Source organism: Clinocottus analis, unplaced genomic scaffold (assembly GCF_023055335.1).
Source record: "Clinocottus analis isolate CAN_PGR_092001 unplaced genomic scaffold, fCliAna1.0.p SCAF_20, whole genome shotgun sequence".
Taxonomy (NCBI): Eukaryota; Metazoa; Chordata; class Actinopteri; order Perciformes; family Cottidae; genus Clinocottus; species Clinocottus analis.
In genome coordinates this window covers 3058472-3077061 of record NW_027175932.1, presented here as the reverse complement: position 1 = coordinate 3077061, position 18590 = coordinate 3058472, and the positions used below count along the sequence as shown (strand labels likewise).

Sequence of the window (18590 nt, the reverse complement as noted above, 5' to 3'; positions counted from 1 at the left end):
TTTACCACCAGAGAGCAGTGGTGGGAGGAAGATAGACGATCATATCCTCCACCATGATGCTAGAACAAAAACTACATTTAACGTACAAGCCATGCACTTCCGTGAAAGAGGCAAAGTGTATTTAATGTATGAAAAGTTCATCTTGAAATTCAGAAAAATGGCCCCTGTAAGTATTCTATTAGTATGTTATTTTTTATTATTAATTCTGGGTATAAATCTGGGTAGTGCTGCGGATTACACCAATACATTGTATAGCCTTTTATGCAAAGTAATCAGTAACTAGATGATAAATAAAAGTAGTGGAGTAAAAACTTTGATATTCCTTTTGAAATAAATGTGCAGTATGAAGTATGGAAATGATCTGGGAGAGTATACTTTAAAACTGTATTTATTTTCCACCCAATTACTGACACCGTAGTTTTAGAAAATCAAAACAATAAAGTACTATAATGTAATTATTGTTCATAGAAAGTAGAAGTTAAGCACTTAATTACAACTTTAAAGTACTTCTGCTTTACTACTTCGCCTGTGTCTTCTCTCGATCCTTGCAAAGTAAATATTGTACTTGTTTAATAATACTTTAATATAATGGACTGCTACAGACATCATATCTCCACAACGTTGTTAACATGCACCAAAAAATAAATTATTATAATATAAATTCAATCATAAAAGAACATGATCATATTTATAAACCACCTGCATGATGATTACTTAAAGTTTTGACATTTAAAAGTGTTTTTTTTATATATAAAATGTGTAACTTTAAATGTGGATTTGTTTACTAAATTGAACTTCCACATCGTTGGTGATTACAGACACACACTAAAGAAGGAGGGAGGAGGAGGAAGAGGAAGAGGAGGAGGAGAAAGCGCTGATGGTGTTATTTGCGTAGCTCGGCCCACATGTCTTTTAGGGGAAGAAGTTACTGTACACTATACACAGTAAACCAGCTTATTGCCAAAGGCCAGGCTCGTTCTTGTTCATGCAGCAGCAGCATGTGACTGTCGGTGACTCCAGCAGACTCCACAGCAGCAGCGGACTCGACGCGGATCCTGGACCAGCATTTAAAACCAGGGTTGTTTTTCTTCGTTTCTCTCTTGTATGGGAGCATTTTTTTTAACCACTTCAACTCCTCGTGAACCCTCCCTGACATGTCTTGGTTCAAGCAAGGACTGTGCTTCCTGCCCGTGTTCCTGGTCATCTGGTCCTCCAGCACTTTCATCGTCACCTACATTATCGCGCTCTTCCGACATGACGTCGACATAATCTTCCCATACATAAGGTAAGTTCTCAGGAAACTTGGAGGTGTCGTTTGATCTTTTCAGCCAGCAGTCACATCTGATATGCCAGGATGCGTCTCGATATTTGATATTTGAGCGTGCATATGTGTATTCTGATCCATTTCCTGAGACAAGAGTTTAGTTTCGTTTTCCTCCGCGTCGACTTGGCTGGTACCCAAACTCCAGCTCTCGCAACACACACCTGTCCCTCTCAGCTCCAGACCACCGCCTCTCACTTCTCCTCTTTGAAGGATTCACTTTTATTCCAACAAGAGACGACCAAAGTTTGTTAAAAGTGACCAAAAAGAAAAGAAGTCGTAAATAGGTCGTGAGAGCTTATTTAAAAAATCTGTCTTTTCCCCCTTTTGCAGTGACACAGGTGCAAACCCCCCAGAGAGCTGCATCTTCGGCCTGATGACGTTCATTTCTGCGTGCGCAGGTATGTTCACATCACCATGAACATCTGCTTCTCATCTGACGAGGCAACTCTGGGCTTTCCCAAGATGGGAACGAAGCTTTTCCGTAAGCATGTCGGTTACATTTCCCCTTTTTCGGAGAAAATGAAAGCAGAATTTATTCCTCGGGATGCATTGAGGACTTCTTAGTTATTATTTTTTTTGTAACCTTGTGTGCTTCATCTTTACACAGGAACAGCCACCATATACGCCCGGTACAAGTACGTGGAGAAGCTGAGCGCAGACACAAAGGTGGTGAACCCTTACCTCAATAAAACTGCCTTTCTGTTTGGGATGGTCTCCTGCTTGGGCATGTGCATAGTTGCCACTTTCCAGGTATCTCTTCCTCCTCCTCTTTCTCCTCCTCCTCCTCACATGGTCCTTTCTCCAGATGCACATCTCCATCCCATCCATGATTTTAAATGAGTTTGTTCTTTTCATTCACAGGAAACGGCGGTGACGGTGGTCCACGACATAGGAGCGCTGCTGTTCTTCGTCCCCGGCATCTTGTACATCATCCTCCAGTCCGTGATTTCCCATCGGGCGTATCCATTCGGCTCCTCTATGGGCGTGTGCAGGGTGCGCTCGGGTGTGGCCTTCCTCGCCTTTCTGGCTTTTTTCCCCAGTATCCTTTCACCCCGAGTCCAACCATCTGTCACAACACATTTACTTGCATTAAAGAAGGAACTTCGCTTGATTGTGACATTATGTGATCTCTTGATAGCTGCAGAGTCATTCACAGTAAGCGTCCTGTTCCTTTAACGGCTCACTCAGCTGTCATCTGTGCCTTCTTTGTGACACAAACCACGCTGCACAGAGACACAGGAGACAAGGTAGGCCGTCCTCTGTCACTGTGACACGGGCATCGGTTTACAGACGAATTCATCCGCTGTTTTGACAATGAATCATTTGTTTCTGACCGTGTGCGTGTGTGTGTGTGTCTCAGGACTATCCTTACCATTTAGCCAGCGCTGTGTGCGAGTGGATCGTCGCCTTCAGCTTCATCTGCTTCTTCCTCACATACATTGACGATTTCAAGGTGAGTATCTCGCCATCTAACTCTTTCTTTTGATGTATTTACTGCCCGAGGAGTTTCTTAATTCTCTGCATTTTGTATTTCCCACAGCTGTTCACCTTACAAGTGAGAACACAGTACAAGGAGTAACCTTGATGAGTCTGCAAACTGCCAGCGATATCAGTATTTCCAAGGACAAAACGTGCAGCTTTTTTACGCTTTTTTGTACATTTTGCATTTTACACTCGCAAGGCTTTTGTGAGATTGTTTTCTTTTGTGTGGCAACTGAATTTATTGGTGGATTGCAAGGTGGGTGCTTTGTTATTTATACATATTGAAGAACCGGTCATAGCAGGAAACTGAAGGAAACACAAGAAAACTGATCACAAGCCTGTGTCTTTATACTTTTTTATACAAGTCCTTTTTACAAGTGTACTTATTGTGTTGTTCAAACGTCACTTTGCACTTTGCTCTTGATCGGCTTTGACCTCGTGGCGGCAGCGTGACGTGCGGGGTCCCGTCGGACCTGCGACGCGTGAAAAAGGAGAAGTTGATCACACAGCGAAACACGCGGTCGCTCCACATGCGGTTCAACGAGCAGAACACCGACACCGACTGTAATGACAACCAGAAACCTGAAATATGACTTCAAATGGAAAGATTATTCAAATACTAGCAGTAGTCCTTAACCAAAGTTGTATTTGTATTTTTTAATAATTTTCCACTTGTGTCTTTTGACTGTCGTGACAATAAATGAGGTGTTTAGGAACAATAAAACCACTTTCTATGGATGCAGCTCTGCTTGTGCCTCTGGCACCGAGGATCAAACCTCTTAATTCATTAGTTCCCTCAGTGCAAACTCGCCAATGAAATTGCTGTATTAGAATAAACTTGAGGTGAAGCTAATTAGAATTTAAAAAAATGTTTTCTGTTGCCTACAGGCGGATCGTCAACATCTTCATTTCTCTGCCAAAGAGAACAAAGGTTTTAAAAGGTTCAACTAGAGTGACCTTTCCTTCTTGAATTATAATACAATTTTAGGATTTCTTACAGGGTAATGTAGTATATATACACATAGTTTGAAAGTTTCTTATCTTTTTAACTTCCGACAGTAGATTACAGACGTTAACGGTGCATGTAACTTCACTGAGAATCCCTCTAATACAACATTTGTGAATCTGGAGTTCATAAATAAAATAAACTTGACACATTTCGGAGTAAATACATACTGTGTGTATAATACTGTCGAGCTGCTTGAGATGATTTTTTACGACCTTCAACATATTAGTGTCACATGCCGGGAAGGCTTGTGACACCTTGTGCTGAGAAAACTGTTAAAAGGAAAAGATCACTATGATGTTTAAGCGTCCTCTGATATGTTTCCATGGTCAGTACTTTTGGAGCGTCTCTTTGCAGATGAGTGGTGATGAAGAGATGTGAACATCAAACAGTATTCCAAAGAGAAAGGCTGTGTTGTAATGGTGGTCATGTGAGGTTATTAACCCGTCCACTACAGATACTGTATTTATTTGTATTGCAATACTGTAATTGTTCTGCCTCTGACATCCTGCACTGCACAGATCATAGTGCCAATGAGCTGAAAAAAAATAAAGATACACTTTTTTATTTTTAAACAAACTGTTTGAGTTTATTCTCTTGTACACAACGGGACTTCCAGACTTCTCCACACTCATTTCCTTTACAGTGTAAAATGCATTCATAGAAATATTATGGATATTTTCTTCTTTCTCTTTTTGTGAAAACCTTCCTGACTTCTCTATTTGACTTTATTTATTTTTTTCGGGCACGTAGTCACAAGTCCAGATCCATGAAACAATGACCACACGCAGACAATCTGCAGGTGCTTTGTTCCGACTCTTAGTGCAAGTTTCTCTTCCTTCTAGCTGAGGTTAGTGTGCAACGCGACATTTATGCTCCACAAACCCAATTAAAGATGTGGAGACATGTCAATGGCCAGACAAACCATTTATATTCATTGTTTATTGTCTTTTATTGTGTCGTAAAATGTGTTTTTTCTGCAGCAGCTGTAGAAAATGTAATTTTTTTGTACATAATAAGTTTGCAAAAAACTGCTCTCTGCAACGTTATTATGTTACAACATAGAATCCATTTTAAATGTGGGATGAAATGAGGTCTGAGTACTTTTCCGAAGTCACTGGAATGTAGTTTAAAATGAATGTTAAAAGCCTCAGAGGCCTCAAAATGAACGCACCGTAGTCTTCGTTCCTCCAACATGGCCGCCTGTAACTATTGGTAATGACTGTTTGGACATTCTTCATAAAAAAACACACAGATGTGCCGCTCCGAAACAAAAAAACCAGCCGCAACACGTGGTATTTATCATTCTGTGACAGGTCAAAATACTTCAGTCTGGTGGCTGAATTTTAGGAAGGAAACTCACATGCTGAAGGACATGTGATTGTTCTGGTGTTGTGATATACAACATATCAAAACTGAAAGTATATCGAGATGTCTGTCCCCCCTTTGAACCACAGAATCACAATGTATTTGTCAAACATTCATTCCCATACATTTTTTTATAACTTTCAACTCATGAGTATCTCTTAAAGGCAGCGATAGTAGTGTGACGATCGAAGAAGACCAACAACTTTAACGCTGTAGAATCACAATTAGAAAATTACTTTCTACTGCCACGTGTTGAGGTCGACCGCGAACATAATCAACGGGGAATTATTCCCTCGGTGTCAAGAAATGCTAAATGTATCAAAATTGTGATCACTGCGAAACAATTTCCGTGCTTTTACGCTGAAATTACAATCACTCTGGTGGGAGTTTCCTGTTTCAGGCACTTACATGTTGCCCCTTCTCGCTTCACGAGCACCCTGCAACCTACTTCTCTTTCTAAGTACGAGCCTACAGACGCTCGGAGTGGCGCCGAGTGGCGTCTACAGGAAGCTGACGGGGCGGAAGAAAAGAAAAAGAAGGGTCAGTCGCTGAAAGACGACTCGCTGTCGGAGCTGCTGGCGGCGGCCTCCTGGTCCTCGGCGCTCCTCGATGCTCCGTCGGGCACGGGGGCGTCCGGTGTGCTGTCGTCAGCAGTGGAGGCAATGTTATTGGTCAGTGTCATGAACGTTAAAAGATCAACGTGAGATCGTAAACAGGAAAACACTCACTCAAGCAAGTTAGGATCCAAACCCTCCAGGACCATTTTATTCTTTATAGCCATAACTGGAACTCCCTGTGACAGATGAAACATGCGTTGAGACACAGAACATACAGATTTTTCTTTTTTTTTTCCTTTTTGTTGGTGTTAGTGATGATTTACCACGTGAACCATCTTCAGGTATCGCGCATAGCGCGGGTCCTTGGCCACCGTCATGACGTCGTCTGCCGGGGCTTCTGCTTTCGGAGTCGCCGCCGGCTCCGGAGCCGCCTGAGCGAGCTGCAACGAGAAACACACAAATCACCGTGACAGAGGGAAGTAGCAGGTGGTGAGTCATGCACTGAATGTGGGACATCCTTTCACCATTTCTTTAGAGGGTGGTACCTCTTTTGTAGGTTGCAGAATTTGTGGTTTGCAAAAGTGTTGGCGTGCATGATGATGACGGATAAACTAGATCTGGGTTGCGTGGATTTGTGCGTTCTTTTTAATGCTCATGCATAGCAGGAGAATCTCTTCTCAAACCACTAACTCTTAATAAATCGTACGAGCATATTTCTCACAATTTCAAATTGTTTCTTTAAGTGCAGCATACTACTTTATTTTTGTGTGCTATTTTTTTTATTTTTAGTGTATTCACCTCCGGTGGAGGCAGGGTCCTCGCTGGTGGATAGTCTGCTTGGCTCTGGCCGGCGGTAGAAAGCCCGTTGGCCTGAGCCGGCGGCCGCTGACTGACTCCATCTACCGTGACGTCCTCCAGCCCGGGAATGGACGACAGCTGCTCGGAAAATTTTACAAAACTTTGATGTATGATCGGCACTTAAAAAGAGTGTCGAGGAACCGCAGACTGAATGGGAAAAAGCGCGGCTCGAGGAACTCACCTTGGCCTCCAGGATGCACAGGGTCGTCTCAATCTGCTGGATGCGGAGAGAGATGTTGGCGAGTTTCTGTAAAGGAGAAAGAAGAATGGCGGATCAGGACAGGGGATGGAGCACGATAGTGTTTTTTTTCGTATGGACCGATCGGGACGGCACAGAGACGTACAAACCTCTTCACACACTGTAGAGAACCGGTTCAGGAACCGGACCGTGTGCACGACAAACTGATTGAGATAGGCGACAACTCTTCTCTGTTGGATAGCAGGGACCTGAAGGAGCCAGAGGGGGAAAAAAATACATTTTTAAAGTAGGAACTCAGGATGTGATGCACAACAATGTCATTGTCTTTTCCCTACAATATCTGAAATAAATAAATACACAAATACAGCTAAATATATTAACTACAGCTGAGTCAAAAAATAATGTACAATATCTAAATACTTAAATTAGCTGAGATCACTTAATAATTCAGATCAGACAGCTCGACAAAACATGGCTGACAAAAAGCATTTATTTACATCTTAATTGTTTTATTATTACACCGTTGCTGTCCCTCTCTGACCTGATAACACACAACTCTGTTGTAATGTCCTCTGAGCTGCAGTTATTGTCGGCTAAGCAACACAAACCTTGGTGAGATCGACACCGGAACCAACGATCGGCAGTCCGTCCTCGTCCATGTTGAATGTTAAACCTCCTGCAGGGTGACGAGCAGTTCCGGTTTCTAACGGCGAGACTTTCACCTGCAAAAAAACGGCAGAAATGGCTACATGGATAAATTATCTCCTGAGGATCGTTTCATGTGACTCGGGACCGAGAAGTCCCCCTTCTTCCCGTCACGTGGGACACAACAACATCCGGTTCTGTCACTGCACGGATTCTTTTCCGGTACGCGTGTAAGGACTGCCTTCAAAATAAGAGCAAACTTCCGATGAACGCAAACTGTATTCCAAAGATATTTTGTATTTATATTGTGTGAATCTTAATGTCACCTCTTCCAATATGAGCACGTTCTGACAATTTCGTACTATAAAAATATTTGTAAATAAATGATTTAATAATTTATTAAAATAACATTTAACTTTAGTTAGGTTTTTTTTTTACTTTGTAAATGTGCTTTCCCTCTTACACAAACTATAATTCTTCCAAATATTTTCTCGAAATAAAATACAGATAAGTCACTATCTTAAAACATATGTTAGCCTAGGATGTTTCTGCTTCTGTAACATCCATACCGTTTGTGTAGAGCAGTCACATCGGAGTTGTGAAGCTCTTATTTTGAAAAGAGGAAATGCAGCGTTTAGGAAACGGGTGCTTGCGTCCCAACAGCGCATGTTAGCTATTCAAATAATCTAACATTATTTTACATTTATTTATCGGCGCCACAGGGGGAAAACTTCAGTAATGGAGGCTATTGGGTCAATGGAGAAAATAAACGGTGGGTCTATTAATAATTTAACCCTGCTGTAATTTAAAGCAGGCTGTGTTTGTGCTGGTGAAAGAGTTAGCGGGATCCGTCTATTTAGAGGAATCATGCCAGTCAGAAGCTGCCAGGCTGCTTTAGAAATCACGTTGAAAGAGGCAGATTATAATGAATAATATTAAGATTTAAAGTGTGTTGTTCAGACAGCTAAAGCACAGCTGCAGATACTTTGCCAGGTGGCAAGTTTTAAATTCACATCAAGTAGTTTGACCCAGTCATTAGACGGGTTCACAGGCTGATGCCAGGTTAGTGGGGTCAGACTAGTCATAATAGAATATAGATTTAGCAGTAATTTTGCCATTGTTTTTGATTAGGCAAGATAATACCTTTTTATTATATTTCCAATGTGAATATATGTGTATATATACACACATTATATAGATATATAGATATTTTAAATATATAGTTTAATTTAAAAGCTCATTGATCACATCACACCTTTGTGTTTCAGACCCAAGCCCGTTGCCTCTTTCATCCCTCCGCCTCCTGGTGCCCCCACTGCAGCTTCTGTCTGCAGCGATGTGGCAGCTGGCGAAGCAGAAAGACGTTATGAATTACGAGAAGCTCCAGGACTTCGTATTCATGGTGACGGCGGCGGCCCCTGGACTGATCAACCACAGGCAGAGAGCCCAGCTCCTTCTGGGTCTGAGAGCACGGGTGAGCAGAAGTTATGCGCTGTTATCGCACTGTACCTGGATTCTTTTCTCGTAATTTTGCACTTAAAAACAATTTGTTGATTCTCCAGTTGATTCTGGAGCTTTGCAAAGGCTCAACTCGAGGTTCGGTTGATTCTCAAGTCATCCAGAGCCATTTGGAGAGACTCCCAATAACCAATGCAAACACAGATGTAAGTACAGCAAAGGAATACCTTGAGAAACAAATAATGATAACCCTTAAGTGACATAAATCCTATCTGTGGCAGTACAGGGACGCAGAGATGAAGACAACAGAGTCCACTTTCATTGCACTTGTTGAGAGCCTGCTGAAAGATCCAGTTGAGAGAGCGTATTTCTTCCAGGTCAGACGGATTTAAATACTTTCTTCATTTGAGAATACTCTTTACAAGTCCGACAGTTAATCGACATTTAATTGCCTCTTCCAGGAGGTGTTTCCGGTGGAATATGGGCCACAATACGACGCTGCTCTTCACGTGTTATTGTGGGAGCTGCTCTCAAAACTGGAGAAGCTGCTTCCAGTACCGGACTTGAAACAGGTCAGTCTGTCGATCCAGTTGTCTCAGGTTGCTTTTGCTTCTGCAAAGCATTCATTTTTTGTTTTGTTTTTTCCAACTGTGATTGCAGACTGCAGCCTGGCTCGACTCTGCTCCTTCTGCGGTGGAGGAATGTGTCCAGTCCTCACCCGAAGAGCTGAGCTTCATCTTCGACCACTACAAAAGCTCAGGACTAATGAAAATGCCGTGTGAGTAGAGCGGAAGTGTCGCTCACTTGTGGAATGAAGAATACATTTAAAAAAAACACTTTTATATTCGTGCATTCATCTAATGCAACTGAATCCTCAAAAATCTAATTGAATTTGAAGTTTCTTAATCAAACAAACAATGAAAATGTCATGCAGTCATGTATGTTTTATACGCTCAACCAGCAGACAATTATTTGTGATAACAAGTTGCCTTAATGTGCAGTTTTTCACCCAGAGGTTCATTGTTTCCTTCTCTTGCAGATGGCCCTTCATCCACCATCGGTAGCTGCATCATGTCTGCTTTGTCCATTCCTCCCTCGCAAAAGGCAAACGTCTCTGTCGGACTGGAATCGATCCACAACTATGCGAATGTGCTGAACCCCGTGACTTTAGTTGGAGCGGACCAGTACAGCGTTGTGGCCGTCTACACCGAGGTCGAAGTCGGAGCGTCCGAGGTGGACGAAGAAATGATCGAATCGGCCGAAGTGCCAGTTCAGACGGACTTCTACGAAGAGGAGATCGTGGCCGTCGGCACGGATAACGCCGGCGCCGAGGAGGCGGCCGGCTCGAGAGCGGAGGAAACGAGTGAAACCGTGGATGTGGCGAAAGCTCTGGAGACTCTGACGAAAACATTCGCACTGAGGAAGGAGAGCCTCGGTCAAGAGGCGCCAACGGGAAAGAGCACCGACTCCTCCCTCACTGACGAGTTTGGGTTGGGAAGCGCGCTGGATGAAGGAAACGCGCACGAAGGACACGAAACGAGTGACCGAACTGACGAGATTAAAAAAAATGTTGGAGAGGTGAAGGAGGATTTCCAACCTGGAGGCGTCGAGAGCGATTTGAACTCTCGTGCGGACTTAGTGGATGACCACGAATCCTTTTCTGCCAATGAGGAAATGGTGTGGCTCCCCAGCGAGGATCCAGCTGCTGAAACGCAACGGTCTCCAAGTTCAGCTAATGTGCGCCGGTCCACCCGTCTACAAAGGAAGACCCCGCCCGGCACGGAGACGTGCAAAATCCAGACGTCCGCCATGGAAAGAGCTGGAGAGTGTCCAAAAATGTACAAAAAACATTTATACTGTAATACTGAAATACATTTATGATAGCATTTCTTATAATTTTTTACCATCCTGTTGGTGAATTATTTTGTTGTTTTGCTGTTGTCCCAAGATAGGAAGGTTTCTTTAAAATAATAAGCTGACATTCCAGCTTATTAGGGAATTCATTTCCTAGTAATTGTTGTAACTCAAATCTGAGTGATAATTTAACGATTCCATTATTTTATTTCACCAGGAGCAAAGCTGATGTATTGGTTTCCCCCTCTGTCATAGCCATCAAAGGAATCAACACAGGTAATATTTTAATATGAAGAAGAGAAACTAAATTAAAATCCACCTATTTTACTAACAAGCACTAACACATGTTTTCTTGCAGGTGAAGCGGACGAGATGACGTCCATCATCTTCACCTGCTCCGAGTGTCCCTTCCACAACTCTGAGGAAAACAGCCCTCCTCACTTCCACATGCAAAGTGTTCCCACAGAAGTCTACAGGACGCTTTCAGGCGCCAAATTCACGCCGTCGCCTTCGAGCTCGGATGAGATTTTCACGTCCATTAAACTCTTCCCCAAGAGAAGCAGAGAGGAGGGCAAAGCGGAGCCGCCCGACACCCAAAGCGACGCCAAAGAGCTCCCGTCCCAAAGCGGACAGAATGCCCTCACGTGCGACACGTGCGGGAAGACGTTCACCCGGTCGTCCGACGTGAGGAGGCACCAGCTCACGCACACCGGAGAGAGACCCTTTCACTGCTCGCGGTGCGCCCGCACCTTCCAGCACTCGTGGGATCTGGCCAAGCACGAGGGCAAGCACCACGGCGTGGCCATCGCCTTCTCCTGCCAGCTGTGCGGCAGCTCCTTCGCCAACCTCCGGACGCTGACGGTCCACCACAAGACGTCGCACTCGCGGGAGAGCCAGCTGCCTCAGATCTGCTCCATCTGCAGCCACCGCTTCCCGACGTCCTCCGAGCTGCTGGAGCACAGGAAGTCTCACGTCTCGGCCAAGCGCTACATCTGCCGGCAGTGCGGCGAGGGCTTCGACTCGCTGCTGGCGCGCTCCCAGCACCGGCAGGTGCACCAGGTGAAGAGCCAGTTCAAGTGTCCGCACTGCGAGAAGACGTACACGCGGCGGTCGGACGTCAAGCGGCACCTGTCCACCCACACCGGGGAGCGGCCGTACCAGTGCAACCAGTGCAGCAAGCGCTTCTCGCTCCGCTTCATGTACATGAAGCACCTCCGCGTTCACACGGGCGAGCGGCCCTTCCAGTGCTCCCACTGCCCCAAGAGGTTCACGCTGGTGTCCGTGCTGGCCAGGCACGAGAGGATGCACACGGGGGAGAAACCGTTCCTCTGCTCTCAGTGCGGGAAGGGCTTCCTATCGCAGGGCGAGCTCTCGAAACACCACCGGTCCCACGTGGACGAGCGGCCCTACTCCTGCCCGCAGTGCGACAAACGCTTCAAGAGCAAGAAAACCCAGCAGGAGCACATCGTCTCGCACACAGGCGCCCGGCCGTACCCGTGCGCCTACTGCGGGAAGGGCTTCACCAAGCCGTACGCGCTGACCCGGCACAATCTCATTCACACGGGCGAGAGGCCGTTCCCCTGCGGACACTGCGAGAAGTCGTTCCTCACCCTCGGCGAGGCCCAGCTGCACCAGCGCATCCACACGGGGGAGCGGCCGTACCCCTGCAGCGTCTGCGAGCTCAAGTTCAAGAGCTCGTCGGAGCTGGCGCGACACAGGCGGAGCCACTCGGGGTCAAAGCCGCCGAAGCCGTACTGCGAGCGCTGCGCGAAGACGTTCACGTCCAAGGCCAAGCTCAAGAAGCACATGGAGAAACACGGGGAGGAGGCGGCGCAGCCGGAGGAATCGATACAGACGGAGGAATCAAATCATGAAATGACTAATGGATAGCCGGTTTCAGCACGCTCGTGTTCAGATATCCTGCTCTCTCAAATGTATTAAGTGTGAACAAAATTGTTCATTAAATACTTTTTTTACACCCTATACTGTCTGCATTGTTTTTTTCTTTATCTAGAATGATATTGTGCAAGAATATTTATTATATATATTATAAATATTGTATTTTCTGTATTCAGGGTATAATGGCGCATTGTACTTTACGTGGATAGAAATGTAGAAAAAAACAAAACAATTATGCTGCACAAAATGTGATTTTAGCGCCACCATGTGGTGCATAGTTTTGCTTTTGACTGAAAAGTCTCAACAATTATTGGATGGATCGCCAGGATGAATTTGAACACGTCTCCCTGCAGCAGCATCACCAGGTAAAACCTTTAATTTGTACCTTTGGATGTCTATAAATAGCACCACCCTCAGCTGCTCTGTGTTCAGTGCTGATTAACCATCGTTAGCATGCTAACATGGTGCATATAGTGTGTTAGCATGCTAGCATGGTGCAACAATACCTATGGAAGCCCATTTCCGCAAGTAAAAGAAAAACAAATATGAAAGAAAGTGAAAATTATGGGATAGAAAGTCGAAATTATGGGATAGAAAGTCGAAATTATGGGATAGAAAGTGCATGCACTTTAGTGGCGCTGGCTTTCTTTCTCTTATTTTTCACCAGAAAACAGAAAAGAAAAAAAAACATGACTTATCTCATAATTTCGACTTTCTATCCCATAATTATGACTCTACTTTAAGGCATTGCTTTCCTTGTGTCTGTTTCTAAAGGGCAGTTCTGCAGCCACCAAAGCGAGGGCTTCCCCACATCTTCCCCACGCGCCCCTGAAATCTCCTCCTGCAGGTGTCAGGTGATGCATTTCCTTCACTTCTGCCCACAGTGCCCATAAAACCCGGTGAGCTGATGATGATGGAGCAAAAATTAATTATAAACATCATAAACGCAGCTCACATTCCCTGCGGTAAACACCCCTCTGTCTTCATCCTGCTCACTGTTGTATTCCTCTCACACTGGGTGGAGAGCGAGCTCCTTTATCTGTCTGTGTCCATATATTTGAGCTATTTGTGGTCGGTCACACCTCATTGTTGAGCTGCTTTCTGTGGCCTAAACATAATTTAAAGGGTATTAAGTAAGAGACTATTGCAGCTCTGCACTTCCCCAGCAGGTATTCTCTCTGTCAACATGCTCAGGATCATGCTTGTTCTTACAAAAAGAGCTGTGTGAACGTGTTTAATTGACTGAGAGGCTTTAATCAGCTCTGATTGGAGGGTTGATGGGAGCAGGAATCACAAGGATCAAACTGGCTGCATCATTTACCAGGGGAGCAGTTACAGTGGGTTTAAAATCTATTTTTAGCATTGCATATGTTTTTTATTAATGTATGTTAATTGTCAGTGACAAAAAGAGAATTGCTCGATGAGGCAAAACACAATACAGTAAGAAAATTATAAATATTTTATATTATAAAATCCATTTTTTGGCTCATGGGTATTTTTTATTTCACTGATACCACTGTGAAGTAAAAGTCAATGTTTTGAAGGGAGATGCGGTCATAATTAACTAATGTATTAATGCTTTATTTGGTTTGTAAGTTGCCTGTACAGTAATATTGCTATTAGGACTTTTTCATAAAGTGCTTCACAGAAGAACAAACAACCGGTTGATTTGTTAAAAATGTAGTTCTGTCATGAGCATTTTAAACTACATATTAATGTTTTGCATGTCTTTGTATCGTAATATCTATATAGCAAGTTTTATATAAGTATATAGTTATAAAATAGGTTCATTAATGCAGCGCTTTTAATTAGATGTCACACATTTTCAGTGCTATAACTATCCTCTTGACACAATGTCCCCAGGAAAAGTTTTTACATTTTAAACATTGGTTTTCCCTGCTTCACCAATTCCACAAATGGAAGTTTAAAAACTATTAAAACTCAAAGGGATGTCCCCTCCACACCGAGAGAGGGTGTGCTCGGGTGGATTCCAGGTCCTTCCCACTGCAATCGCCTCTCGCTTTGACGAGAGCGTCGTGCGGCAGCGAGCGGCCAGATGCCTGGATGTGGCTATCGGTGGAGGAATTAGAAGAGCCGGCGACCACGCAGGTGGAAGGAACGCCCGCAAAAAACGCATAAATACGGCTGGAGCTGAGGAAGCTGCGGCTGCAGATAACGGGGCGCGACGCGACACCCATGCGATGTGATTTACCGTCCGGTCTGCGTTCGTGGGGTTGATGGCGGATTAATGACCGGTCATAAAGAAGTCGGGGGGGGTTGTGTGTTGCAGGAGGACGATAGTGAGGCTCTGATAGAAGAAGAAAGAGAGAGGAGGAGTGTGTGGAAGAGAGAGAGAGGGGGGGAGTAAATAAAAAGCAGAGTCGAGATCATGAGCTCTGCACTGCCTTACAACTCGCTGTCAGCTCGTCCGAGTCCCAGCAGACAAGCTCTGGACTGGGAGCACCAGCAGCTGGCCGTGCGACGCCTTTCGTCCCCGCGGGGTCTCGACCTGCTCTCGCCGCCTCCTCTTCCTCTTCCTCGCCGACCCTCCGCGATCCCCGGCTACCTGCTGTCCCCTTACCAGGAGCAGGAGGAGCAGCAGCTCCACGAGCAGCAGCAGCGACTCTCCCTGTCCGTGTGCTCCGAGGCCTCCCTGGCGGCCCCGGCGCCTCCACCTGCGGGCGGCGGCGCCCCGCCCTGCTGCCGCCCGGTGGGAGTCATGCACCTGCTGCGCCTCGGCCTCCTGGCCTTCAGCTGCCTCTTCTGGGCCGCCGGCTTGGCCATCCTCACCCTCGGCGTGTGGGCGCAGATCTCGCTGGCGGACTACATGCTGCTGTCGGCCAACCGCTACCCCAACGCCCCGATCATCCTCCTGTCCACGGGGGCGGCCGTCACCGCCTGGGGCTTCCTGGGTTGCCTCGGGGTGGCGGCGAACCTGCCCGGCGTGCTAAGGGCCTACGGCTTCTTCCAGCTCGCCGCGCTCGTAGCCGGCTTGGCGGCCGGACTCTTGGGCCTCTTCTACCGCGAGGACATCGCCGGGGGATTTCGCAGCGGCTTACAGCGAGCGGTGGCCGGCTACACCGAGGACGAGGGCCGTGCCGACGCGTTAGACAGCCTGCAGAGGGCCCTGGAGTGTTGCGGGGCCGAGGGTTGGCGCGACTGGCTCTCCTCCGACTGGGCCATCCAGCACATGACCTTCCCGCCCAACGAGAACGGCACCTCGGTGGCCCTGCCGGACAGCTGCTGCGTGAGGCGCAAGGCCTGCAGGAATCGACCCCTCCTGTCGGATGACGCCGAGGGCTTGGCGGCCGCGGGGATCCACCCGCACGGCTGCTTCCGCAAAGTCTTCAGTTTGGTCAACGACAACGTCTTCCACATCGCCGCCACCGTGTTGGGATTGGCCTTCACCCAAGTCGGGGGCATCGCCCTGGCATGTCTGCTGGCCAACAAGCTGGCACCAAGACCACATCGGCGCGTGGTGGCTCACTAACGGGCGATTTAAAGATGTAGGCCACCTCCACCAAGGATTGACCAACGTGTAGATAATTAGGATTGGGAATGAGGATGTTCCCTGAAAGAGTGATAGAGATGCAAAGTGTTGGGAGTTCATTCAGGCCTCCAGGTTTCCAGGAAACATGTCAGGTGATCAGTGTTTGAAGGTCCTGCGTGGTTTGGATGGGTATGAAAACATCCCCAACACAAGATCAGTCACTGCTTTATGAAATACATGCTTCTTTAATTAAATGTTCACAGCTTCAGGCCTGTTTAAAACCTAAAAAGCGAAATAAATGACGACTCCTGTTGAGGGTTTTGGGTCAATTTGGTCAAAAAAATCCTGATTTCTCAGAAAACTGCGCTTGAATAATTAAAAGTGATGCTCATGACGTACCTCGAGTATTGTTAAATTATCCAAAATACTCTTTTGTGGCAAAATTAAGGAACTGGAGGATATCAATAAAAGAAAATGTGGATTTAGGGTTAAAAATAATCAAGGAAACAGCAACTCCTTTCACTTCACAACTCTTTTACACTTGTTTGCTTGGTCTTCTGCACAATTATAATAAAAATGGGTGAGGTGTGTACAGTTGATACCTGCAAAGGTGTGACCATGTGCGTATCAAAAAGTAGACTTTGTTTCTGAAAGGTTTAAATATTGGCATGGATCGATATGCTTCATTATGTAGAATGTAAATACATATTATTTAGGGTTACCTGCTGGTGTTTAGTACATCTCACCACCGAATGCACAGGAATGTTGACCAGCAGTTTTCCACCTCGTGTGACTCATCCTGGCTGTGTTCAACAGATGTTCGTCCTCACACCATTTAGTTCTTCCATCACAAAAAAAACGCCACTGTGCTAGAAAGGTGCGCTTAAAAAGAGCTAAATAAGCTGTCGCTGTCTGTGTATTTTGTGCTGTTTACATCTTAAGTGATGACTGCTTCTCCCAGATGTCTCCGTGTTGCTAGAGTTTCTATGTTCTGAAATATTGCGAAGCACAAAATGGATTTAAATCACTGAATATTGTGAAAAAACACCTTTTATGACCCAAATATGTTGCAACCCACAGTAAGCATGAAACATCCAAGTTGACAAATAAAAAGCTCTTTGGGAAATATCCTCATTCGCTTCAGAGAGTTACGAGACGAGGAGAGCTGTTTCCACTTGTTTACATCTATGCTAAGCTAACGTAGCTTCATGTTTAGCCGGTATTCATTTCTCAGTGTTGTGTTATTGTGTTTTGAGAGACAGAAGTGAACTTTTTTGTTAAGTTTCAGATCGTCCCAATTCAAATTAATCTATTGAAGCACAAAACAAGTGTATTGATCTTTTCAACTAACTCTCTGTAAACATATTTCCCCAACTGTCTAGCTATTCCTTCAACAAATGTGTGTTTTTCTCAAATTAACTTATTATTACACGTATTTTTAGATGATTTCCTTCCAGCCTCAACATCATACCTTTCCTATCTCAGATAGGCCTTTTTATTGCTCTTATAATTGTAGTGTAATCTATGAAGATAGATAAATAGATATAATGTATTTATGTTCTATTACTCACCAACAGTGCGAGCATGCATGACTGAAAGTGTAATCTATAAATGTCAAACAATAAATAAAAACTCTTTGCCTCATCGCACAGTGTGATATTGATTCAATGTGGTAATCTCAAGGTCTGCTGCCCTTGAATACATTAAATACATAAACGGCAACAAGCATTATGTGTGTCTAACTTCTTGTGAATCACCGACGAGCAGTTTTTTGGGGGGTTTTAATGCGAGTATTTTCCTCTTAAAGGTGCAAACAAGTGAAGATTGTCTCCCTCGTCCCGACAGGTGGCAGGTCCACGCCTCCTGTCTTCATTTTAATGAGCCTCAGAAGCAGCTCCAGGTCTTTATTATACGAGGAAGGCCGTGCTGGAAGCGCGCCAGAGTGGTAAATTCTCTGCGCTGGGAGTGGTCGATCCCTCGCGGAGACCTCTGGCCGGGCAATTCTGAATTATGGCTTACCGGACGACATCTCATTCCTACACCACCTGAGACAATGATTACATCTGCCCTTGGAGGGCGACGCCCGATACGGACGAGTATATGAGCCGAGTGTGACCAAACAAAGCCGCGTGACCCCCCGGCATCGATTAGTTTATGGAGCGGAAAATGATTAGCTACGGGTTCTCCGGGTTGAAATTGGGCAATATGAAAGTTGACAGTTAATCACAAAGATTACCTTAAAAGCGACATGCATCTGCGTCCAGACACAGAGAGGCTTTGGGCGCTGGCCTCTCGACTGTTTTCATGACCTAATTATGCTATTGATTAGCCTACATTAGGCTCCAACAAGGCTCGGATGCTTTCTATCTGATTACTTTGTCCTTATTAAAACTGTCTGGCCTCAGCTTGCACCAGAAGTTTCATCACACAGCCGTGGAGCTCCGAGAGCA

The 18590-nt window shown here is 45.3% G+C and overlaps 4 protein-coding genes across 4 annotated transcripts; 3 read left to right on the top strand and 1 right to left on the bottom strand.

Moving 5' to 3' along the window:
• Window positions 1-948: 948 nt before the first annotated feature.
• Window positions 949-4355, top strand: dram1 (DNA-damage regulated autophagy modulator 1). Its single transcript, XM_068586970.1, has 7 exons — window positions 949-1285; window positions 1655-1722; window positions 1932-2074; window positions 2186-2363; window positions 2513-2571; window positions 2685-2777; window positions 2865-4355. Exons 1-7 carry the CDS (start codon window positions 1155-1157, stop codon window positions 2901-2903), a joined length of 711 nt encoding a protein of 236 aa, XP_068443071.1. The 5' UTR covers window positions 949-1154; the 3' UTR covers window positions 2904-4355.
• A 17-nt stretch (window positions 4356-4372) lies between these two features.
• On the bottom strand, window positions 4373-7607 carry washc3 (WASH complex subunit 3). Its single transcript, XM_068586971.1, has 7 exons — window positions 7403-7607; window positions 6944-7042; window positions 6777-6842; window positions 6536-6673; window positions 6061-6177; window positions 5909-5973; window positions 4373-5821 (listed from the first exon to the last, which is right to left on the bottom strand). Exons 1-7 carry the CDS (start codon window positions 7451-7453, stop codon window positions 5722-5724), a joined length of 636 nt encoding a protein of 211 aa, XP_068443072.1. The 5' UTR covers window positions 7454-7607; the 3' UTR covers window positions 4373-5721.
• Window positions 7608-8077: 470 nt separating this feature from the next.
• Window positions 8078-12641, top strand: si:zfos-932h1.3 (zinc finger protein 184). Its single transcript, XM_068586587.1, has 9 exons — window positions 8078-8211; window positions 8708-8913; window positions 9002-9103; window positions 9179-9274; window positions 9359-9469; window positions 9558-9675; window positions 9937-10735; window positions 10969-11027; window positions 11110-12641. Exons 1-9 carry the CDS (start codon window positions 8178-8180, stop codon window positions 12639-12641), a joined length of 3057 nt encoding a protein of 1018 aa, XP_068442688.1. The 5' UTR covers window positions 8078-8177.
• A 2398-nt stretch (window positions 12642-15039) lies between these two features.
• On the top strand, window positions 15040-16140 carry LOC137791553 (tetraspanin-7-like). The gene has a single exon (XM_068586588.1). It carries the CDS (start codon window positions 15040-15042, stop codon window positions 16138-16140), a length of 1101 nt encoding a protein of 366 aa, XP_068442689.1.
• The last annotated feature ends 2450 nt before the right edge of the window (window positions 16141-18590 follow it).